The following is a 26,225-nucleotide window of genomic DNA, read 5'->3' on the forward strand; positions in this document are numbered from 1 at the left end:
ACCTCAAATTTTATTTCAGATAAAGTAGCATGAAATTTGAAATAAGACTACTGGAATAAAACCCCAGAATTTGGGAGTGGCGTAGAACAGCAGATCAAAATACTAAATGTAAAATATGTTGGAACGGTGATGTAAAGCTCTTGAATAAAGTACTACACAGTACTGAGTGAAGTTCAATGCAGGACAAAACTATTTTGAGTATCCTACCATTTTGAGACTCAGACTCAGTAGTTAAGGTCTGTCATGTAAGATGAAACAAAATCCGAATGGTTTCTGGACTGATCAAAAACCAAGGCAAAGAGCAGGTACCCCAAAACTGTGTTCTCTTGCTCACATTTATGAATAACAGCTGCTACAGTAGAAGACATGTCTTTCCAAGGAATCCCTCTGACTGAGATCCTCCAGCCAAGTCAGTATCAGCCACTGAGCCAAGTGACAATACAGAGCTAAATAAGTAAAACAAATCCTGTTTCACTTCTTTTGCTTTAGGCTGTCAAAAAGCTGTTATTCAGAAAGTTCTGTTCTCATTCGTTCTAAGTAAGGGTGCTGAGTATATGACCAAACATGACAAGTTTGTGGGGTAAGTTAAAAAACAAAACAAAACAAAAACTTAAACCACTCCACTGCGAGTTGAATAAGAGACTGGGAAGTTATTTCTCCTGTAAAAAAGGAAGTTTTTCAATACAAACCCCCAAGATTCAGAAACTAAATGTTACAAGACTCAAGAGTTATTATGTGAAAACAGATTTCCAACTCTGCCTCAGAGGGAGGCACCACAGAGCATACATGTTAAAAGCCAAAAGGAACAAAAGAATTTTCTGTCTTTTGACACACTGCCTATTGCTCAACCCTGTAAATTCACTAGTTATGCACTGTAGTGAAGTTTTTTTGTTGGTGCTGTTGAGATTTAGGGCAGGTGAGAGAAGCCCAGAAGAAAAAAAACCAAACAGGCACACTGATTTTAAATACAGATTGAATTACACTTTCAAATGTTTTTAGAGCTACATTTCTTTGATAATCTTAATATACGTAACTATGACTTCAAATAGCCTGTTTGGGAGCAAAGATTAGGTGGCTCCTTATACACATGAAACTGTAAAACAGGATAATAAAAACAGATTTTGTTGTTCTGTACAGAGAAAACAGAAGAGCAGCTGATGAAATAACTTATGCAAAATTCCAGTGGACAGCCTTTGAGTTCAGTGTCTTTCTTCCTGGGTTTTTTTATTTATTTTTTTTTTAAATACCCAAATTATGTCTGTTCACTAACAGCTACTAGTGCTAACTATTAATACCTACTAACTCCTTCATAATTATTACAGGGTAACTTGAGTAGCTGACTGATGCAGGAATAAAAAAAAGCAACTATATGAGGTATCTACATTTACTCTTGATGAATGAGAAGTACAATCAGCACCACTGATAAATCACAGGTTTAACACTTTTTTTACCCCTCAGAAATATTTCATGTTCGTAATAAATAAGTGTTTTTACTTACACTAGGAACAGCTGAACCTTTCTTACGTTCAGGAATATCAGCCTTATTGGGATTGCTGGCATTTCCAAGCATTGGACTAGCTGGTGCAATTCCTCTTCCTGCAACTGCAGTACTACTGGCTTTTCTTGACTGAATTCCTTCCTTTTTGAGGTCACTGTCTGTAGTACTAGTCTGGCTTCTTTTGGGATATGCCACTACTGAGGGGATGGATGGTCCAGCTTAAAAAAACAAATAAAAGAAACAGGAAAATGTAAAAAACAAATAAAAGAAACAGGAAAATGCTTTTTGTCAGAAGTTCAGTAGCTATTTTTCATTATAGTGGAAATGTATTCACACATAAGAATCACTGGGATACGGGGAAACAGTTGGACAAAAAAGTAATTATTTAAGTTAACCAAAATTAAATGTATTTTGGACAACAGTAAAATACTGTGAAAAACAAAAAGCCTTTCTAGGTGAAGATAATACTTGATTTCCATGAGAGAACCACACATTTCATGGAGGCTTCTGGTGTTTGAGTACTGACACTGGTTTGACTTGCTAGGAAAAACCCATCATCTTAAAGACACTTAATAAGTAATTGACTCATTCAAACCAGACAACTCTTCATTAGCACAAATCTGACACATGCTGTTCAAGCTAATTTCCGGTGAAACTGGGCTCCTGAGACAGGTACCTGGTGACACAGCCCTGGCCCACCATCAGCTCCAATGGTTGGTGGCTTGTGCTCCTGCAAAAGCCCAGAAGCAGCTGTGCCAGGAACAGGAAACCTCTCCAGCACACCTGAGAATGGGGCAGCCCCTTCAACAGTCTCAAGCTCCCTCTTGCCAGAAGCAGCGCCGGTTTGCCACCAGCCTCCCCAGCTGTGCCAGGAACAGGAAACCTCTCCAGCACACCTGAGAATGGGGCAGCCCCTTCAACAGTCTCAAGCTCCCTCTTGCTTTACTAGGTTCCTGGACACTGGGAGAAGCCTGTGGGGGATGTCAGGACTGTGTTTTCTGCTGCCTCAATCATACCTCCTCAGAAGGCATAGAAGAGGACATATCCAGATATATCAACTCTGTAGCTTATGTTTTCATAACAATTAAAAAGTGTATGTGTATACACAAAAACCATGTACGCATATATGTAAAACAGATATATATATATATATTAAAAAGTATTACAACATGTGGTAACCATCATCCCAGAAGAATCCTTAAGAAAACCACCCTCTGAATGCACTTGAGGTATTAAAAGGTAGTACCTAACAGAGACTCCTTTTATGAGTTAAGTGTCTGAGCAGGAAGATGTTTAGATATTTAGATAATCCTAAGCTACTGTCTTGCACACTCATTAAGCAGAAGACTTCCAAGTTTGTCTGAATCACTGTTCTTGAGAAATTTAATTCCTGCAGGACAATCAAGTGACACTACCCTCAGGAAACAGGAAACATGAAATATTGGTAAACTGACATTTCTTCAAGTTTTAGACACAAGCTGACCTACTAGTGTCAAAAGAAAACAAAAGCTGAACAGACATACAAGAGCGTGGGGGAGGAGTGCTGTGTTTTTCATGAAAAAGGGAGTTGCATCATTCTCTACAATTTGCGTAACAAGACTTTCCCAGCACAGTCAGAAATGCAAGGGACAACACAAAGCAGAATGTGAGAATTGGTGTACTCAACATTCCTCTAGAAGCTGTCTTTGAAAACTTCATAACAAAACCGATTTTTAAAAAGTATTAGTTATTCAGTAAATTATTTATCCAGCATGCTGTGAGCTACACAGTTGCTGTCACCCTCCTTACCTTTGGGGGATGGAGACAAATTCAGAAACTGTACAGAACTCGAACTCACTATATTCTGCAACACTGAAAATGAGAATTGCTCACCATGATCACTGTACCGCCGCTGTTTCTGGCTAGAAGATATGCTTCTCTGAATTTTGTGATGAGGAGATTGTCCAGTGCTATTATTAAGATCATTACTTGGCCTAACTTTGGCAAGTGAAAGATTGCTGCTGGAGCTTGAATCACTTGCATCCAACTACAATACAAATGAGAATATTAAAACAAGGAGTTCAGACAAAACAAATTAAACATCTACCACATTATGGGAGCATTAACAGGGAAGCAAAAGATGGCTCTACTACGCAGAAAATTTTGTGATGGCAAGGAAGTTGCTTAGAGGCCCCAACTTCTCTTAGATTCTTGTACAACTTTCATAGGTAAAATTCAGCAGAATTTGCAGCTCCTCAAAGGACAATCCAATAGAGAAAATCTATCTCTACTTTCAGTATCTGTATCTCTATTACAGTCACCTCTCCTCAGAGTGGATGCATTTTGTAAGAAGCCACCACATCAACTCCTCCAGCAGAGGAATCAAGAGCAGCTTACTGATGTCAAACCCTCTCAGCATCATACAAAAAGGTAATCTACAATGCAAGAACTTTTTTAGGTTGACAGGTTTTGTCCTCGGTTCTCTTAAAACATTTACAGCTGGCACACTCAGACTTGAGATCCTAGACTAGACAGGACAATAACTGGCATACAAAGAGGAGTAACTGCTGATCGAGCAAAGTAGTTTTGGGGGGCGTAAAGGCAAGAGTTTACTGACTCATATCAGGGTGAGAACAAACACAGTGTCATTTGGACAGCTGACACTGATGAGGAGAATAACATGATTTTAAGTGTAATGGACTTTTGAGCAGGAATGCCTATAGTTACTGAATTAATTTTTGCTTTTAACTTTACTAAGGACCCTTTCCGATTCCTTTGTTTCACTGCATTTGTAATAATGGTACTTACCTCCAATGATTTCCTTCCTAGCAGTAAGTATGTAGCTGTGATTTCATCATACTTCATTTTACTAAGTGATTCTTGAATTTCTTCTTGAGAATACCCCATTCCTACCATAATATCTAAAAACCAAATACATATTCTGTAAGTAATGGAAACACTCTGATGTTTAGGCTGGCTGAGTGTTGAAGTTGAAGAGAAAAAAATAGAACATTTAAAGAATTAAACAAATCAATTAAGTGTGATAACATAAACCTGATAAAATATCCATATTAAAAGATTAGTAACTTTTTCCCAAATGGCAAGTTAAAAAAAACAACACCACAAACCAAACCAAACCCAACCACCCATCATGTAAACAGTATTATGTTCTGAAAAAGACTTCATTACCTATTCTTTTCTGGTCCGAGATGTCTAATTCTGGTTCAAAAAAAGGTTTAAGTTCATCCTCCTCATGCCCTGCGTTGATCCACCTGTCCTTCATGATTTGCTATTTAAAAAAAAAAAAAGGAGTTTGTTGGTACAGTGTATTTACCAGCAAAGAAAATGAGCTGTTGAAATAACAAATCCCTCACCTACTGAACGCTAAGGACTTTTCTAATTTTTCTTTGCCAGAACAGGCCCCAGCACTTACTCAGTTTTGTTTTGCTCCAGTGAGGAAAATCAACTATGTACATCAAGCTCAGCTGCCTCCCAACCAGCTGCATTCTAGCACATAGCTGAGAGCTAAAAGCCTGTAAACAGACCAGGAGCAGTGCGCCAACTCTCAAGTCTAGTAGGTCCAGGCTCAACTGTGGATGTCCATGAAAGTCAGTATTATTTTGGCCTTTCTCCTCCATAATGGCACAAAATGTGGGTGAAAGGCAAACACATCATAATCTAGCAGCCAGTAACTGCAGTTAACATTTGAAAATGCAGAAATGATCATCTATTTACACAGGAATCAACAAGGTCATCCCTCAGGAAAAGTTGTATGACATGTGCAGTGTAGTCTCACATTTATTTTGAAAGCAACTGTGGGGTCAAGTGTTTTGTAACCATAGTAAATAAAATCTTAAAAACCCCAAAAAACAGTCATATGCTCTACTCAACAACCTCCCTGCCCGAAACCTAACCCAAATAAACTATTCAGGAATGGTATGACAATAATAGGTTACAGCTCAAGAATACAGTTTGCAAAATCTAGCTTTCTGATGCACCTTCTTTGTGCCATTACCTCTAGAGTGCCTCTTTTTGTTGGGTTTAGCACCAGGAAACGTTTGAGGAGGTTTTCACAGTCTGTAGACATGTAGAAAGGAATCCTGTACTTTCCCCTGAGCACTCTTTCTCGAAGTTCCTTGGTAACAGAAGAGCAGACTGTAAGCTGTAGGCAGCAAATCACTTAAAACAGATAAACATGCCCAACGTATTCTACAAAACCACACCTTTAAGTTCTGTCCATCGAAAGGAAGAGATCCACTCACAAGAGTATAAAGAATAACACCTAAACTCCAAACATCTACTTCAGGTCCATCGTATTTCTTCCCTTGAAAGAGCTCTGGAGCAGCATATGGTGGGCTGCCACAAAAGGTGTCCAGTTTATTTCCGACTGTAAACTCATTACTAAACCCAAAGTCTGCTATTTTAATGTTCATGTCTGCATCTAGCAATAGATTTTCAGCCTGGAAGAGAAAGAATGGTTTGAAAGATAAAATACTTTGATTTAGAATGCTACTGTCTGTTTTTACTCATTCTTAAAAAGACAAAAAGCTGGAATACCTATTAACATTAACTCACTTGCAAAGTCTTTTGGTATGCCTTAGTCTACCATTCATGGATCCTGTATTTTGAAAATCTCTCTACAATGGCTTCAGACTATGGGAGCTGTTACGCTACCTGAAAACTGTGTTATTACCACCTATCTGTTTTCTCCACAGAAATGCATCCTGAGCTACTGTAACTTACATTTTCATCCATTACGATACAGAATCACTATCCTTGCTTTATGTGGCATTATTGCAAAAGTTTGGTAATACACATAACCTTTAAACTTTTTTCAAGAGGGTTTTTCTTTTTTGGTGGTGGGTAGTTTGACATCATGAAGCTATTATATGTTAAGCAAGTTACGTGGCAACACTATTAATATAAAAGGCACAGTTTAAAGAACGGACATATTTCATGGTGAGCTACAAAGAAGCCATACCTCAGTTTCATCATCATGACTGGTTCAAGACCAAAACTTTTCATACCTTCATACCTCTATCAAACTAACCTTATTTCTTTTTAGATCTCTCAGCTAACACTGAGCTGCATCAGATTTGAGTATGACCACAGGGTGAGATACAGTCTTTTAGCAGCCATTAAATTAATAATAAATAAAAGCCTTACAAATCCTTTTTACTTGAAATGGTTCTATACTGTAAACATTCTCAGAACTTGCGACAATACTGGAAACAAAACTTGCAACAATACTGGAAACAAAACTTGCAACAAAACTTGCAAAACACATGCAAACAAATAACTCAGAAAACTGAATTTATACTACATTTTAGTGGCACAATAAAGATCAGACCCACAGGTACACAAGCTAGTTAGTACACACTTCACACACTTTTTCCTACTCACCTTGAGGTCTCTATGAACAATATGCTTTTGATGGCAATACTGCACTGCAGATACTATCTGGATAGAAAACAAGTCCAATTATATAAGTGACATTTCAAAGAAACCAAAGTTTCAATCATGAATTTCAACATTTTTACTCAAGGTATGATCTTAAAGCTACCTAACCAACTATTACAGTGACCAACATATTTGGGAAAAAGCTGCAAAGTAACTTAGGTGTTTGTTATTTGATCTATTTCACTTCTACTACACTTGAAAGAGAATTTTGTTTTTTCCTGTGTGGCTAATTATAGACCAGTAGAAGCAATGACTTTCAGAAAGGTTACTGAAGTATTTCCATTCCAATACTATTCACAGCCATAAAAGCTTTCCCTCTGGACTGAAGTTTTCCAGGCCTTCTCCAAAGGCGATTTTTCATGCCACAGCATGGAAAGAAAAGAGTAAGAAATGGGCTTAGCTATTAGAGAAACTACTGGGAACAGCTTGTTTGTCAAAACTTTTCCAGTGAAAAGCAACTGTGCATCTCAGGTGTGCTGTCAAAGGGCATATGGTTTATTGTATTTTGTACAAGAAGAGCAAGGTCAATGGAAAAAACACTATGTCTCACATGTAACAGAATAATTTCTTCCATCATAATTTCCAAGTATCATTGAGTTTTTCCTGCTTTATATAGCAAGCTATATAAGCTATTTACACAGTACAGTGTCCCAGTACATTCCTTTAGAGTCAGAAGCATTGCTACAGCTCTACATGTATGGAAAAGGTTATTGTTCCATGATCACAAATGCGCTCAAATACATTTTACTGTCACACGCACGTGGTCAGAATCGAGGCAGATGTTACAACTTCTTAAAAGTGGAACTGCACATAAAGGGCACATAAAAGTAATTTACTGTAATAGCTATGCTTATATGATATATTTCCAATCTTAAGAAGATGTCCAAGACAGAAAGATGAGGTATCATTACTGTTACAAAAATAACTCATCATCAGACTGCCCAGCTTAACAGAAGGATCTCTTGTATTAGTAAGAAGAATACTTCTTTCTCCATGTATTTAGAGTAGGTTAAAGTAAGGTAAGTAAGGTTCTTGGTAGGTCAGAGACCTGCCTGACCTATCAGTCAATTCTGCATGACGCTTAAAACACCAGTTAGTGTCTTTGTGTCCCAGTATTACTGAATCATACACGTGAAAAAAATGTCACTTCAGAAACCAAGCAATTTATGGAAGGTGAAATATTTCCATTCCCTACCCTTTCAATCTGTTTCTGCTTGTTCCTTCATATATTGGTTCCCTCTTACAGACTCCAGGTTTGCTTTTTACAGTTGCTGAAACTGCCGAAGTGCTCCCACGCCACCACTTGTACCATCCTTTTGGTTTTCCTTCCTTTCTTCTCTGCTACCATTACTTTAGCGCCAGTCACGAGCTCACTCTGCAGGGGCTTCCAAGGCTGACAGCATGACAAACACCCCAAGCTTTCTTCAGGACTGCAGAGACATGGCACCATACCACTTGCTCCTAAACTGCTTTTACTCCAGCTAAGAGCAGAAGGTCTAGCAGATGATCAATCACCAGTTTGCTTTACAGATGCTTCTGAACTACTCTGCATTGCAACAGAATAGCAGAGAGACTGCAGAAGTGAGTCCAATCTAAATGGAAGGGAAATAATGCGATGCATGTGACATTAATAATTGAAGAACAGCTCTCATAACTGAACGAAAAACAGAACAAAGCTACACTGGATTGACTCTCTTGTCTTCCACCTTCCATCACTGTTTCCACTGATAGCTCCTTCATCCTTCAGTGTGAGAAATTTGCTGATGCTTGGCAGGTGGGAAAGAGGGAAGAAAAGCAGACTTTTTTTTTGCTAGAAGCAACAACTGAAGCATTGAAATTGATTTTTTTTAGTAGGGATTCTGTATAATCACAGATTTTAAAGAATAAGTTATAACAAGTTATCTCTAGGCAGATAAACCATTCTTCATAAGGATTAAATGACAAAAGGATAGATAAATGACCTCTCAAGGTCCCTTCCACATTGTGGACCATTTTTATTTTCCAAGACCTGTCCTAACATCTACTTGCATTAAAAATTCTACACTGCATCTGCATGAAAACTGTGGGAAGAGGAAAGGAGGCCAGATCTAATTGGCTGCAGTAAAGTGAGGAATACACATAAATTTTTCATTCAGAGGGTTTCCCCCTGCATCAGATTTTTCTATGGAAAAAAGACTGAACCAGAACTGCTTGTAAGTCTGTAACAGCGGAAGAAAAATGAGGTGACATTAAGAAGGCAAGACATTCTGGATTTGAATTTCTCCCACATGGCTGCACAAAAGGAGTTTGAAATGGAGAACTGCAGAGAGCTTGGCTGTATTTTTAGTGTCTGTACTCTCTCCTGTGTTCCTTGTCAAGCACGACACTGTTTTTTCCTGCTAAAAACCTGAACTATGCATAACAAACTGAACTAAAAAAGATATATTTTTTTAACAAGCAGAGGGGAGAATTACCAAATTCTGCTCTTTGCCTGCTAGAAAGGAAGTGCCTTCTCAGATAAAACACAAGTGTTTGATCCAGAAATCCCATCTACTGAAAGAAGAAATATGACCTGAAAACAGGATATAATACAACCTACTGTAAGAACTCAGTTCAATACCACAGCACAACTGTTGCTTCAGTTTAGGGAGCCACTCTCTGTTAAACCACTTAGCAAATCAACCAAAAAAAAAAAAAATACTAATTCCCTATTATGTTCTAAGTCTCTAACATAAAAACAGCTGCACTGAATCAGTTAAAAAGCCTCCAGAGAACATTCTCCCTCCAACAATGGCTACAAGCTATATGAAGCTATTCTGGGACTACAGCAAGGTAAAATGAATAGTTTTATGACCTGTAAACCCAGTAAGATCTAGTTTCTTTTTACACTGTCCCTCAGCCAGAGTCCTAACCTCTGATAAATGCCAAGCTCTGATCAAAGTCACCTGACTCCTGTCCTGCATATATGTTCTTCTTTCCAACAAAGCACAATGAGCTCTTGCTACAGGTTCTCTCCTTGGGTTACTACTAAGGTTCTCGCTTTTTTTCCAGCTGCTCATGCTTTAGCAGCTCTCAAGAACTTCCCACCCTTGAGATCAAGGTCCTCCAAAATTGGTTGAGCTCCATAGCCTGAAGTCAGCTGTTAAGGAAGGACAGAGCACAGCTGCCTGCACTAGGAGATAAAACTTGTAAGAAGAAACTGAAAACACGCTTCTTTGTATTTCACTGAATTCAAATGAGGCCATCTCTTTATAAACAGCATTTACTCTAACAATGTAAAAAAAAACAACAAAGCAAAAAAAAGAAAACAAGCTGACAACCTGAAGTGCATAAAAATCAGCTCTTGGTAAGCCAAATACCCAGCTCAGCAGGTAATTAGCTTTCAAATTCTTTCCCTTCACATTTGTTTTTGAGAAATGAAGCTACATATATCTTGTACTACCCACATTATCCCATAAAATTAAGCACTGAGTGTACCTGTAAAACATGTCTGACCTGTTTCCACAAGTTCTCACTTAAAGGGCAATTGAATTGTTAGGGAAAAAAAAAAGGGGGGAGGGTAATTGTTGAACAAACATGCAATTTTCAATGGAATTACTGCAAGATCTTTTTCCACACAGCTCCTGACAAAAGAAATGAAGGATCAAGAGCAAAGAACCATACCAGTAGAAGTTTTCAATATTCACATCTGAAAGAGAACAGCAAATCCTTTCAAGTTACTCTGAAGCTCTTCAAGTGACATTACAAAGAGCAAGTCAACAGTCTGGGATTTAGAAGAGATGGCTGAAGTGGGAACAACTACTCCACAACCCATCACATCTACTCCAACACAGCACAGAAACATACACCAGAAACCCTCAATCACAAAAGCAAGCTCTCTACCTGCCAGAATCTGGAAAGGAGGGAAGCAGCTTTAAGAAGATGTGCAAGATGTCAAAGAGGAAGAAAAATTTTCCTTACTACCAAGCTGTATAACCCAAACAATGACAAATCACTTCTGGGGATATGAAGTCTGCAGCCGCTTTGGGGCTGTCCTGTTTATTTGTTGTGACTTTTTCTTCCAAACAATTAAAGAGAGTAAATACAAGATTTAAAGAGATGAGAGAAAACAAAGGAACAAGGATCTCACAACTACATGCCTTATGCTGGGTTAAATACACTTCTGTTTTTCTTTACTTTCATTACTACTTCTGACCTTATTCCTTATATTGCTTTCACACAATTCTTACTGTATGACACAGAGGGAGCAAAACAGTTGTGGCACAGTTTCCTGGTTCCCAAATTGTTCCTTTTGGTCACACTACCTACACTAAAGAAGTGTAAGAGTTTTTTTTACAAGGCATTTTGTGAAAGTCACTGATTAATTTCCTGGAAGTCTCATATATTACATCAATTTTTTTTCTACTTTTGCATGGCTAAGCTTAAGAAGTGAAGCTGTTAAGAGCCCCAAAACATTGAAACTGTCATGTCATTGTCACAGTTCACCAGTTTAAAACCCCTACATACTATTCAATAAAACACTCTTGTCCCTATTCCTTATTTCACTTCATAAACCATCATTAAGCTGAAGCATAATTTTGATACTTACTCCTTTTCACAACATTATCTCGGTTATCCAAGTGACCAAAGTGATGAAAATAAAGTAGGCATTTACAAATTTCTGCACAATAGCAGAAACCAAAAAGTTATCAGACCAGTCAGATCTGCAATTGAAACTAGCTGCTACAAGAGCAGAGATTTGGATTTAAATTAGTTATGCAAAAATATTTGCTTATGTCCAATACCACTTTTCTGCAGAGTGAAATGCTTTTTACAGATCAATGAAATTCAACATCTTTGGAGTGCTAGTTTGTCCATCATAAAAAAAAGCTGAACTAACAAGCCTGGAAATTACTTTTCAGTTACTATTTAGATCATCTATTAAACTGCATCTTTTCATGCAAGCGAGTGGATGTGAATGGATTCCTGTTACATGCATTGCCTGCATTTTGAAACTGGCCTATTTGTAGCCTGTTACATCTGAACAACTTTCAGAACATTAGAGACCAACTGAACTAAGGATATATGAAATCATCCAGAGGAAATCCATTTTGGAATGAAATACACTTCCAAATCAAGCAGTCACTGTGTTCTGGTAATCCTAGACACCCTGGCACACAGTGCTAAGGAAACTAGCTGCCACTGAAGGGACTACTAACCCCTTTGAAGTACTACTGTAACCCAAGTATTTTATTACTCAGGGCCACAAGTCCACAACATGTTGAACGTTACTAGAAGTTGAATGCAAAGGACAGCTGTTTTACTTGTTTCAGCGTTAAAAACTTGAGGTTACAGGGGAAGCTGATGCATAGGAATGTAATACATACCTGTCTAAATTTAGCTCTAGCCTCCTTTTCCTTCATTCTTCCATGTGCAACCAGATAGTCAAACACTTCCCCTACAATTCAATAACAAGATATATTAATTTTGATTTCCAAACGTAGAGATTCTCTCTAGCAGTTGCCCACAGCAGCTTCACTGATATGTACTTCAAGTTTATGATCACAGGTTAGCTTAAGAGAACAAGGCACAACTGCTATGCAATTTATTACACTGTCATCTCTACACAATAATGACTGAGTATAGAAAAAAAAATAAATTCTTCCCATTATTTGTGATGGGAACCGAGCAACATACTTCTGTTTTGTGAATAAAGATGACACAAGTCCCTTCACACACTTTCTCACAATGATTTTCTTTCACCCCATAAAAAAAACTTTCATATATGAGAATACCTGATGATATTTGTAAACGCTGCATACAGTGTTTACAAGCACTAGAATCTTTCTTTGTACATGTGCATAAAATGTTTCTAATAAAAATCAGAAACCTTAGCTTTAACCTAGGCTTGGAAGAGGTACCTGCAAGGAAGGTCACAATAATGAGCCTAGCTGGACACACTGACATAATCTATTACAGAACCACCAGATCTGTAAGATACACTGGAAGTATTACTCCTGAACAAGCCTAGTGTTGTATGGCTGTGGATGACTAAAGTAGATTACCAAAGCAGTACTAAAGATCTCTTGTGTTTGGGCATTTTTTCATTTAGTCAATTTATAGCACATCAACATTTTAACTTTACAAGCAGCCAACTCGCTCGTGAAACACTGACATGTTTGTGAGAGCAAAACCAAGTCATGTACGTAAGAACATAAGAACTCCTACAAACACAGACTAGTAGGCAGTTTTAAAAATACTCTGCTAATATGCAAAATTAGTGGAAACTTTAGAAGTGCATCACATATGTAAATTCTCTAAGAAAGAAAACATTGTTTTTGTAGATAGCCACCTAACAAGAGCAGAGCTGAGTAACTCCAGTTTTCGAACCAAGCAACTCCATCCAAATGGAATAAAAACCCCAGAATCATACAGCAGGAAAAGTAACAGCTGAGCAATCTGAGGGAATGTGAGGATTTTCTATAAAATAGCCTAACTTCTCTCTGTAGTGTATTATTTAATACCCAACTCAGATGATGTTCCCAGCTGTATTTCATAGCTTGGTCTTCAAAAACCTTGAAGGAAGAATCCTGAACACTCTCTTCGTAATTCAGGAAAAGTTACACCACAGAAAGATTTGTTCACAATTTATGCAAAGTGCCGCAGTTGTAGCAGTAGTTTCTTTCATTATGCACCCTAGAATTTACATGCATCCTGTGCACCCAGTATCTTGATACAGCGGAAGTACGGGAAATTGATGCCTACCACTGAAATTGCAGGTGTTCCTGTCTTGCACAACACAGCACATGCAAAGGGTACTGCCCATGGCCTTTTGGACCAGTGAGGATGTACCTACCTCTCCATTACTATGAGGAAGATACTCACTGCTTTAGAACTGCTGGCCTTTCTATCTCCTAGCAGCTAATCACTAGATGGCAATAGGTCTTCACTTTTAAGTCTAGTATCATTAAACAGCATAGAGATGTCTCCACAAACACCTCTACCAGTCAATATTTTAATGGTATTTTACAAACTTTGTTTTTGTTTAGACAAATCGTGGCTGAGCATTTAGGGAGCTGCTAGAAGGAAACAGGCAGGTAGAGAATCATTACCTGATTTATAGTAACTCATTAAACTTCACAAAATCTAACATCCAAGTCAGAATTTAATGATTTTCTCTGAAAAGAAGCCTGTATCTCCCTCCCAAAACTAAAGAAAAGCCTCTACTATTTGAGATTACCAGATACTCATGCTAAAGGGTCACACTGATAAAATGAGTGCTGTTAGGTTTTAGCCAGCAAGGAGTAATTTAAGCCCAAACCTTACTTCTCGGTCTGGTGAAAATGTCTGACATGGCATAATGAATGCTTTCCCCACCCCTACCAATCAGGAATAAGTGTTTCAGTTCTTCCTACAGCTGTGTAACGCTAAGCCTACAGCTCTTGACAGTAGAAGGTCTGTGATTAAGGCACGTCAAATGTCATCAACATCTAAAAAAACAGAAGGTGCAGTACTCATGCTTTTGAAAGCAACTGCTAAATAAACACAAAACGTTTTATCTGAACATGTTTTTACCAATTATCTTATACAAAATAGGACACCAGAGGCAGGGAGCAAAGTACAATAAATTGAGAAGGTTGGTATTTGTTAGGGACAGGAACAATCGATGGACAAATAAAGATTCCCATTAAATTTCAGCTGTGAAAATAAAGCAAATGTTATTAAACTGCAGTAAGTTCAGAAGTTAGTTCTACAAGTTTTACCTGATTATATTGCACAAAGAAGTCCCAGAGAATATTAAAGATTTTGCTTAATATTTTACACTACCATGACATTAAAATCTGCTGAAAGAGAAAGCAAAACTTTAAAGAAAACAAGTGCTTTCTCCCACTTGACAGTTTATTTATATGTGTCACCACAGCAGAGTTACTTACCCCCACTTGCATATTCCATTATTAAATAGAGAGTTTTGTCAGTTTCAATGACTTCAAATAGCTTCACTAGAAAAGAAAGCCATTTATTAATCAGTTAACTAGTTGCAGAAGTATTATGTTAACCCCACAGAGAATTCTGTCAAAGAAACAAACCATTTGCTTACTGCTTGACAACATCAGACTATTACCCTAAAGAAGCCTGTTCTGTTCTTAAATGGAAAATACTGTCAACTATACACAACAGATTTTCTCAAGAAACAATACTTTGTTTCCCATACATCGGAAAAGTAACTAAAACAGAACTTCAAAGATCTGAGGATCAAAATTAGCCCTTTTTACACGCTGAACTGGCACACATGGTGACAAATGAGTTATCAGTCAGTTTGCTAGCAGTCCCGTAACAACACTATATCATTTCAAAGTATAACTCAAAACAACTTTCTGATCACTTTTTAGTTTTGGTATATGTTTATTTTTAATGAGAGCCTGAATTCAGTCAAAATCAGTATTACGCTCAAAAGGAACAAACTTATCAGCTATACAGCAACAGTTTTATGCAAAGGGACCAAAGTGTTCTGGGTTTCATTTGTCTGTTCGAATACACAGCTCTGAAAAAATATTTATTACTGCTACCCTACATGAAATTTAAACCCTAGATCAGAATCATCTTTTAAAATCGTACCACAACAATTTTAACAGTGAAAACGCTAAATTTCTCCTGAGTTGGAAATTATGCGAAAGAAACAAGGTACCTATATTTGGATGATTTAAGATCTTCATTATTCTTACTTCTCTGAACAGCTGAAATAAACATAAAACAAGAAGTTAATAAAATAGGTAAAACCCATTCTTTCTAAAGCATGATCATTTTCATAATACTTAAACACAAAGGGCAAATATTACTATTAGCGTATCAGTGAATTTCATGAAATAAACACTTACTGGAAGGAAGAGTTAAGTGCCTGCTTCTTTTAACACCCCTCCCCAAACAAATCAACCCTCAAAAAAACTGAAAACAACCACAAAGCACTCCAGACAGTTCAGGAGAGAAGAGATCTTAGCTCTGTGGTTCACAGCCATTTGGGGCTAGAAAACCATTACAAGCCCACGCAGCTTCTTGCTGGCCAGTACATGTCACATCACCTTTCACCCCTTCACAGAAAATACTGTTTCCAAAGTTTTGTGATCCCTCACCACAGCATCTTCTGCAGACCACTACAGCACGCTGCTGGTATGAATTCACCTCTTTTCAGTACTTCATTAAAGCCATGGAACTACTGTGCTACAACACGAACTCAACAGGTGAAAAATCAGCTGTTTATATAGCACAAAAAGTATGTTATTCAACTACACCAACAAGTAGGAAGTTTTTAGGAGAGCTGAGAAGGCGAGGCTCTCCTTTGGTCATTCAGAAGTGTTCCTGTGAGGCAACTGAGGCACGGTGGCATCTAGTCTTGAGTTTGTCACTGCAGCTCCACTGACTCACTGCCAGACATCCAGCCTTTGAGCCTGCTCAGCCAGTACAACACGTTGAATGTACTTGCCAAAATTAACAGACAGAATACAGTGTTTTCCCTGTCCCCAGCAGACAGAAGAAACATCATTACTTCAGGGGTTGAGTCTCAAAGGGATCAGCTTGCTTCCACCCTCTTCACCATCTACCTTCCCATGCTACAGGACTGTACTGCTTCCATTTATGTAAGCATTGGTGTTAACCCAGACTGACTCACAAGGTCCATGAATTAATTAATAGAAAAATTTCACAAAACACACAACTCTCACAAATAAAAACACTCTACCTCTCAAGTTTCCTGTCTTACGGCCCTTGCCCACCTCAGCACATCTGTTTTGGCAGGATAGATGGTAAGTCTAACTGCCCATTTAACATCAACAGTGATGCATCCAGAGACCACATACTGATTGTAAGGACCTTGGTTCTCCCCCCACAGCACCAATACCCATGTGAAGGTTTTGCCTGAGCTGTTACTTCCAAAGAGTTCAACTTTGCCTGTCACACAGAGTAAACTCTATCCTCCTGCAACTGGAGGATAATACAGGAATGACATATTATTAACAAACCATAACTGAAAACAAAATCTATTACTGATCAGCTGTTAATTATCTTCCCCTCTGAAAACTCTTCTGCAGCAGACAATTAGCAGATGCAAGCAAATCTGAATGTAACACTAAAAATGTCATAGGTGGTGTTACTGCAATATAAAACACTGCTTTTAATCAAGTTGGTTAACAGCAGATGAAATAAAAGTAGTTCCACTTCTTCCAGAAAAGACCCAAGATAAAAAAAAATATCACTACTACTATTACTGAAGTGCAAATGTTACTGTATTTGGAAAACCCCAAAAATTCTCTTTTTAGGCAGTATGATATATGGCAGTCAAGAGTGTAGCTGTTCTGCCTCTGCAGCTCCCCCCATGCCAGTCCAAGTCTCCAGAGGGCTGATGTTCTTAAGCATTGATTATTTTCTAAGAGCACACTTCAAAAAGAGGGAGTAATCAAGAGGTTTTATCATAAACCTAACGTCAACTTCTACAGAAATACCAGCAACATAACAGATTGTACTGAACTTAATGTAAAGAGACTGAAGGAAAATGAACGTCCACAGCTCCACAGGAATGCAGACTTAAAAGAGTTTTGTAAATAAGAGATAGCAGCATTGTTATTAACAGTAAGGAAGCAAAAAATGCTGCTGCACTGTTTGCCTCAGGTCAGATTTCAGATAAAGACATTTAGTACGTCTGCTTATTACTAATCACTAAAAAAAAATCTATAGGTGCATTTACTCAATAAAAGCAAAACAACGTGAAACAAAGGAAACAAACAGAAAACAACCAAACAGTCAAACCAAAATCTTTGTGCCTCTGTGCCTTTTAATAAAAGAAAATGAGAAGTGGGATGTAAATAAATAAATAGGAAAAAAAGCCAAACCAAAACAAACCAGAGACCAGCTGTTCTAGCCATTCTCTGCTTTCTGATGTTTCTGTAAAGGCTAAGATTTGCAGAGCGGTCCTCACTGCACTGCCCAACAGACCTCCTCCCCCATGTGAAGAGAACACTACCTGGCCATAAAGAAAAGCCAAACAGCTTGCCAAATACATTTACTTATCATTATCCACATCTGTGCCTGACACTTTGCTAGATGACAAGATGCTTAAATGCAATCAGGATTGATTGATCAAGTCTATTTTTTGGCCATGCAAAGTAATTTCAAAACCTACGCATGTGTGTTTTCTTTTTCTCCAGAGACACAAGTAATTTGCCTATTTTAAAAAATTATTCCTGGAAATTATTCTGGAATAATAATCCTGGAAATTTTAAAATTATTCCTGTTATTCCTGGAGCTTTTTCATGTATCATTAGACAAGGTAGGCTACTTCACCATCACTCTCTTGATCAGCAGAAATTTAAAAGCAGTTGAATCTGTAACTATTTTTTGCTTATTTTTCATTCAGTTCTGCTGAACTCGTGTATAATATACTCTGAATACTCCACTAATACTTTTAATGGCAGCTTATATAACTGAAAGCCTCTGGTCAGCTTTTAAAGGTTGGAAGAGTTTGTTTAATTCACTCTCAATTGACTGTCAGTATCTTCCATCCCCAATACTCAGATAAAGTCTGCTGGGTCAGACCCTCACCAAGGGTAACTCCACTGTTGATGCTACAAAAGATTCTAAGCAAACATAGAATCATAGAAGAGTTAGGGTTGGAAAGGACCTTAAGATCATTAAGTTCCAACCCCCTGCCAACATCCTTAGTTTGCTATACAAATAGCTTCTAGATTTCAGAGAATCATAGAATTGGTTGGGTTAGAAAGGATCTTAAATTTGATCATCTAATTTCCACCTCTCTGCCACATGCAGGGACACCTTGCACCAGATCAGGCTGCTGAAAGCCCTGTCCAACATGGCCTTGAACAGTGCCAGGTAAGGGGCAGCCACAGTCTTTCTGGGCAACCTGTGTCAGTATCTCACCACTCTCATTATAAAGAATTTCTTCCTAATATCTAATCTAAATCTACCCTCTTTCAGCTTAAAGCCATTCCCCCTTGTCCTATCCCCACATGCCCTTGTAAAAGTCCCTCTCCAGCTTCGGGAGACCCCCTTTAGGTACTGGAGGCCAGCAGGTGGCCTCCCTGGAGCCTTCTCCAGATTGAACAACCCTATCTGTCTCAGCCTGTCTTCATAGGAGAGGTACTCCAGCCCTCTGATCATCTTGGTGGCCCTTCTCTGGACTCGCTCCAACAGGTTCACATCATTCTTATGTTTGGGGCTGCAGAACTGAAAGCAGTACTCCAGGTGGGGTCTTAAGAGAGCAGACCAACAGGAAAGAATCCCCTCCCTTGACCTGCTTGCTGGTCACACTCCTTTTGATGCAGCCCAGGGCACGCCTGACTTTCTGGGGTGCAAGCGCACACTGCTGGCTCATGTTCAGCTTTTCACCGATCAACATCCCCAAGTCCCTCTCCTCAGGGCTGCTCTCAAACCATTTTGTGCTGGGATTGCCCTGACCCAGGTGCAGGACCTTGCACTTGGCCTGTTGAACTTCATGAGGTTCTCAGAGACCCACCTCTCAAGTGTGTCAAGGTCCTCAACCTTTTCTTGCAGTTTTTAAAATACTGATTGACCCATGGTCAGAAAGAGCATGGTCCATGTTAAAAGTGATGTTTAAGAACTCTGAAAAGCTTTAACAAAAAAATGGCCCAAACAAGTGGCAAAACATCCGCACATAATGAACAAAAATACTTGGCTGAGGAGCCAAGATCTAAAAAAGGAAAACAAGAAGTGACACAGTACTAGTACAAGGGCTTGGTAAAAAAAAAGCCCAAAACCTTACATATAATGCCATTGCTAATTCAAAACAAACAAACAAAAAAAATTAAAAGAAACCCAACAAACTGCATTTGTGTTTTTTTTTTGTCTAGGAGGAAGTTTCAGCACTTGTTTCCAGTGAGACCGATACTGGAACTGCGCACACAAGTACGTTTGTGGACAACAGGCATTATGACTAACACCACCAGCATGGGAAAAAAGCTCTAAGAATTCCCTTTTCTTTCAAAGCAGGGAAGTACCAGTTACAGTTTCCTCTTCACTAAGCAAGAGCAGCAGAGTAGTAATTAAGTCCTAAAACAACAGTTAAGAGTAGCTGCACGTGGCTACCAGAATTCCTCAGTGGCAGACAAGAAAACCAACTCTTCTGAAGAGCTGCACTGTTGAATATTGAGCTGTGAGGACTGCAGCCACCCGCAGCTTACTGTGAGGGGATACTAAAAATTACTGCTCCAGAAAGCAAAGCGAGTCCTTAACAAGGTTAACTTCTTTCTGGCAGCTGAAGTATCAGTGTGGAAGGCATAATACAAAGAAATCAGAACTGGCAGCCTTAATCGCCATTTGCTTCCCCACCTAAGGATGACGAGGCTATGCAGCTACACTGCAGCTGAGACACTAAGCACCACACCCTTGTCTCAGAGCAGCCCTTCCCTCCACCATACCTCAAATATTTTATCGCTCTCTCCAGCAACACAAGGACAAGAAGCACTACCATCCTAGCTTCCCTGCATCTACAGGTTGTGTGTGCAACTGGCTTCAAAAGCAACGAGTCTATGGCACCACTGACAGTGCTGCGGGAAAAGGGGCAAGGGTTTGCAAAAAAAAGCCTTAACCAAGGAAAATTGCTAGGTAGTGTCGTGCATTCACTCTGCTTACTGTGGCAAACAGGCATTTAAGAAAATTCGTTTCAATTTTTGAATTGAGAACAGACATACCTTGCTAAATTTTCTTCTGTGCTCATATAACAAATGAGCTTAGAGAGGACAGCACATCAGCAATCTCACTCCCCAAATTTGATCTGACTTCTACCCTGCTGTTTTGTACTATTCCAGACTCCATTAAAGAAAACAAGACCAATTTACAAATCACACTTTATAATCTAGTTTTACAAATTGTAAATAAAAATGAAATTACAGATACACAAGAGGACACCGAGCAGGCTGAAACCCAGAAACCAAAGGGCCCAAAGGGCCAGCAAGCACACTTCCGCCTCTTGGCTTTGCTAACTGAACCTGTGACTTGTAAAACATTTGCTTTGTACTTTAATAGGAGCTCAAGCTAGCCTTGTGGCTCAATCTCAAGACAACAACATTTGAAGGGTTAAGATTTTACATTTTTGTCTGAAAACAAAATGGCCTCTCTACTTTTCTCTGATCACGCTTCCCATGCCCTGAACCCTCTCCTTCATATCACACAGCTTTTGTTCTTCTTCCAAATGCTCCAAGAATTTAGTAATTTTTTTCAGATCTACCCAGTTGCACAGATCTGCCACACAAATCAACTCTACCTAATCCATGGCATTACCTAATTTGCGTTTCACTTCCTCTCTGCATACCCAGAAATTACCAATAACTACAGAAATTAAGCTGAAAAAGAAATAAAACAGAAAACTGGAACCACATTATCTACTTTTACCCATTCTACAGAATCAGCAGGAAGCCGGTACCTGTTCAGACGAGAGAACCTTTCTTCTATACGATATTCTTTACCTCTCCACCAAACCATAGAAGGTAAGAACTTGTGTGTTTTTCCAATTTACTTTTGTACTATTCATTTTGATAAAAACATCTTGTTGCACGATCTCTTTAATATTTGCATAAGATCCGAATGTGTATATTCTCCAGTTTACTCTAGTTATGCTATTTCATTTTGTTTGCAGGTAGTTCTGGTTATACTCTCATTCAAACAGAAATATTGCAAGGAGCTTTTATTATCAAAGTACTCAAAAGTAAATAAAAAGCTTTTGACTACAGCACTTAAAAGGACAGAGTTAGAAAAGTCCTAGGTAAAAGGAACATTTAAATGTACTTCTTGTAGGCACTCCAAAGCAGACCGGTTGCCTTGATCAAAGAGCAGGATTGATCACTACTTACTAAAATAGATAAGGTGATACAATTGTAACAGCACACATTAAACATTTGAGGCTAGAGGGAAGAAACCAGAATAGCCATGCCCCAATTCATTCCATAAAACTGCATCACCTCTCCTGCTGCAAACTACATGAAAGGCATAGATACTACCTGGCCTCCAGCACACAGGCAGAATTTTTGAGTCCAAGAGGATAGAAGGTAAGCTTTCTATCTGTAAGTTTAACAGTGACCAGCATGAAGAAGGCATGAGGACATAACACTATGTACACAGCTCTGCACGAGTTCACCTGCAACTGCAGGGTTGTCAAAACTATCTGTTACAAAACTAGTTATTAAATACTGTAGTCAGATGTGTGCAATGTATGCAATGCTTCAGATTCTCCAGCACAGGCATTCAGGGTTAACAGAGAGTGGGAGTGAAACAAAATACTGCGTTTGGAAGATTAAATGCAAAAACCTACCTTTTGTAGACTAGTTGGGTTCAACTGTGTTTTGTCAATTATTTTTATGGCAACCTAAAGGAAGAGTTCATAATCAGTATTTTCCATGTGAACAATGCAGCATTATTACAAGATGGTCAAATCCAGTAACACAAATTGAAAACATGAACATTATACAAAACAACACTCAGTCTCTTCAGCAAATTACGTACTCATATTTGAAGTAAAAACATTTGAAATTAACAGCTAAACTGTAATTTATTTCTACTGCAACAAACTAAACAGCAGAGTGGAAAACAAAACCCCCTGAGTATTTTAAGTATATTACAATGAGAAGCCCTCTTAGTCTTTTGCTTGACATTGAGACCATCACACAACAGTGGAAGCTCCAACACCAGAAAGTGCCCAGGTAGAGAGCAGTGTGCCTACAGATAATAGTTATGCAGTGTAATTACACAACAGATTAAAGAGTACTGACTAAGCATTGGCAGTTTGTGAAGATGCTTCTAAAAACAGAGATTTCAGAACAAAGTAATTCCAGACAGATTTAGCAGGAACTAAGTTCACCTTTTGAAATTCACTGAATATTTGTATCAATTTGCTCCCTGATGGACAGGAAACGAATTATCACTCATTCATTAAGAGAACCCCACTGGTTCTAGTACAATGATTTGGGCAAGTTCACTCCTTTACTGGTTCTCATCTTTTCATTAAATACTGCACAGAAATATGAAAGATGAACATAACAATTTCACAAAATAATCAAAAGCTAAATTTAGTACCATGGTTAACTAGTCATAACCTGATGATTTGAGACAATGAACAGGCAAAAGACTAGCTTCAGTACAATGCAATTTGGATACAGGATGAGTTAGAACAGGAAACGTGAATCTTTCTAGAATTACATGCCAACTGGTAATTTTCCTTTCTAAATTAAAGACTAAACATACCAGAAGAAACTCTACAGAAGCCAAGGAGATGGTGTCCCTCTAAGAAGCAAGATGCTGCAACTCAGCTGATTATAATACCTCACTGGTGCAAAGCAAGGGCTTTCGATTCCCCTTCAATTTTTGGCTCAAACAGTATATGCTGCTACTCCCCCCATGCCACATCGCCTGTTTCCCTGCATTGCTTTGTGCTATCTTTGTCATCTCATTAACTTGGGGTTAGTAACATACGGAATAAAGAGTATCTTACATCAAAGCAAATTCATATTCATACATTCAAGCACAAAAAACACATGGATGGATCATCATGATGGAGAGAGGAAGAGGGGAACAGAGTGTTCAATGCTTGGGTGCATCACAAAATTGTGTGATGGATACGGTGTTTTCTGAAACTGAGCTTCAAGATTTATTTTGAGCCCTTCTAGATGCAAGATATGATGGTATGTCACCAAAAAATCATTTAAGAATACTTTTGCTTTGGAGAGTATTTTCTTCTGAGGTATGCTACTGAAATTAAAGATCACTATTTCCAGAGGCAGAATTCCATTGCAAAACCCCTTGAGAAATCACTTCAAAAATACAAATAAACACATTAAGCAATTGGTATTTTTACATTAGCAGCTGTGTACGAAACCAAGAAAGATTTTTATCTCTACCTTTATGCCTGTTGAACTGTTGTCATGAAGGTAATGAAGTTACTCACTTCTGCAATCCCTTATAAATCCGTGTTGGACATAGGATAAGCACTGCCTTTGTCAACAGCAGATGTTATTTCAAAGTCAGTTGGTGTCCCAGGACTGCCCATGCCACAGAAAATGGCTGCTTGCTTGGTAAGTGCATTCCACTCAGAAAAAGGCTGCAGTTCTGTGTTCTAAACTGTAATGATTATGGTCAATCTTTGGAAGATGTAAGCTTATGTTAACCCAGGAGATCTTAAGGTTACTGGGTTTCTGCAAAACACAGCTCACCTCTCTCACTTGTGCATGGGTGCCAGATGATCAGAGAGGTCTCTCATACTGGCAAACAAAGTCAGCCCTGGAGATACAGGAGAGGTACACACCTCAGTTTTCTTAAAGGCAGACTCACAGGCCTGTTCAGTGCACTAATTACAGCCTTAGAGGCAGGACGAATTTAGAGAATTTCTATTCACGTGAACACTGAGAGTACAATGTGTTAACACTGGCTGTGAGAGCTTGAACCCATCATCAGAACAGGCAGCAATTTCGGGTGTCCTGATAAGGTCTCCAAATCACAGGCAAAGGGAACCTACCCCCAGGAATAGTTCTGACAAGCCTGAGAAAGAAAATCCTCCATTTTACTAAGCATAGTTAAAAAAGTTCAAATTGCCTTCCAATCTGCTCTCTTTGCACAAAGTGAATCTGGAATGGTTTTGAGTATTGTGTGGTATGGCCAATGCTGGAGGAACACAAGTCCACCTACGCTGTTACACCACTGCATCATCTATTATATTCTGTGTGAGATCGTCAGTAGAATTAAAATTAACTTTGCTTTCACCATTCACAATAACACGACTTAAAACATTCCTCCTACATGACTTGCATGAGGGAGTTAAAGCAATTAGAATTTGAGACGCTGAGCAAACTGTCCAAACTGCTACCATTCAGCATGTTTTCTCGCTCTTAAATTTCACTTTTTCCAAGAGAAGAACAGAAAGAAGATGACAATGGATTCCCTGGAGTCAGACTTGGATCCTGAAAGAATCCTGTCTCACTAGGAAACTTCAACTTTCTGGCTATTAACTGAACACATGCTTTTAATGAACAGAAGGATCCATACATCTTGGGCTGTGATTCCAACCACCTCAGTAACAGCAAAAGGTAGTTTTATCTCTTAAATTGATTTTGCAAGTATGGAAAACTTGCCAGAAGAAATAACCTTTGATAAATTACAACAGAAAAGACATGGCTTAAAGTAAAAGAATTAACAAAAGCAGATTTACAGTGAAGATTTTTTGTTTTGAAAGAGCAGATCTAGACAGAAGATCTTGAAGGAGTGTTTCCAAACACCAGCTCTAGTGCAGTGAAACTAACCCCACCTCCATAATTCTGCAGTGAGAAGGCCACACACCTCTTGGCAGGACAATTCAACTTCCTCAGTTAGGCTGATGTTCTGATCACCCCCCAAACGGCTAAACACTTCTCCCTTTCTGTAATTTGAGGCTGGGCTCTTAACATACATGCTGCAGACACACTGAAGATGGAAATGAAAGAGAGCCCTGGCACTTAGTCCAGTTAGAAACATGAAAGCTGTTATCTCAAGCAAAGGAAAATTCATACCAAAGGACTCCAGGTATAAGGAGATGAGCAACTACCCTAGAAGAATGCTTGAACAAACATACCATCCTCCCAAGAAGTGCTGATCTGCTGCATGATTTATTCAGAAGTTAATCAGTGCAAAGATATAAAGAGGGAATTGCCATAAAGTGTAATTGAACTGCAGACTTAAAATAACATTAAGAATAGCCACACAGATAACAAAAAGAAGATAAGTAGGGTTCAAATACAGCAAGGATACAGCAGAGATTAAAAATCATTTGAGCATGACTCCCAAAGCTAGTATTTTATTGTAGGTTTTGGTACGTAAGATGGAAAAAAGAAGAGGAACAAAGACAGGACAGCCAGTAGGAATGAGTGTGTAAAGCCAGAAAACACAGATTCAGGAAGACTGAGTGCGGTACAGCTGAGGCCAGACTGAGAACTTTACCCCCGAATTCTGAAGAGTGGCAGGTTTAAAATGGGGGGAAGGGGAGGAAGGCATTCTTGTAGCATGGATTTCCAACAGCTATTAAGAACAAAATGGCAGCACAGGTTCAGAAATTATCAGAATTTTTTTTTTCTTTTTCCCTAGTAGAGCCATTTACCACAAAATTCTTGAGCTTAAAACTCACAAGGGGAAATACACAGAAACAGGCAGAAGGATTAAATGCAACATATTTTGCCAAGTTAATTCTGCCCTAGGGAGACAAACAATGTATGACTACCTGGACTACTGTAAAGCCTCATCTAGGAGGATGCACAGAAATTACAGAACTAGATAAGGTGAAATGTGAACG

The 26,225-nt window shown here is 38.7% G+C and overlaps 1 protein-coding gene across 20 annotated transcripts in view; it reads right to left on the reverse strand.

Moving 5' to 3' along the window:
• MARK3 (microtubule affinity regulating kinase 3) overlaps positions 1 to 26,225 on the reverse strand; it is a 62,341-nt gene that overhangs the window by 20,718 nt on the left and 15,398 nt on the right. For 18 of the 20 annotated variants that reach the window (XM_061376302.1, XM_061376300.1, XM_061376295.1 and 15 more), the window contains 11 exons: positions 22,227 to 22,280; positions 15,582 to 15,630; positions 14,830 to 14,895; positions 12,283 to 12,353; positions 6,881 to 6,937; positions 5,701 to 5,937; positions 5,493 to 5,612; positions 4,667 to 4,766; positions 4,286 to 4,398; positions 3,371 to 3,524; positions 1,499 to 1,716 (listed from right to left, as the gene is read on the reverse strand). In XM_061376302.1, coding sequence (XP_061232286.1) covers positions 1,499 to 1,716; positions 3,371 to 3,524; positions 4,286 to 4,398; positions 4,667 to 4,766; positions 5,493 to 5,612; positions 5,701 to 5,937; positions 6,881 to 6,937; positions 12,283 to 12,353; positions 14,830 to 14,895; positions 15,582 to 15,630; positions 22,227 to 22,280 — 1,239 coding nt within the window. The remainder of the gene's footprint in view (positions 1 to 1,498; positions 1,717 to 3,370; positions 3,525 to 4,285; positions 4,399 to 4,666; positions 4,767 to 5,492; positions 5,613 to 5,700; positions 5,938 to 6,880; positions 6,938 to 12,282; positions 12,354 to 14,829; positions 14,896 to 15,581; positions 15,631 to 22,226; positions 22,281 to 26,225) is intronic. The other 2 variants (XM_061376297.1, XM_061376312.1) reach the window with 1 other exon arrangement.

The sequence above is a fragment of the Neopsephotus bourkii genome, unplaced genomic scaffold (assembly GCF_033783945.1).
Source record: "Neopsephotus bourkii isolate Nb327-2 ecotype Australia unplaced genomic scaffold, CSIRO-AGI_Nbou_v1 NB_1707, whole genome shotgun sequence".
In the NCBI taxonomy this organism is placed as follows: domain Eukaryota; kingdom Metazoa; phylum Chordata; class Aves; order Psittaciformes; family Psittacidae; genus Neopsephotus; species Neopsephotus bourkii.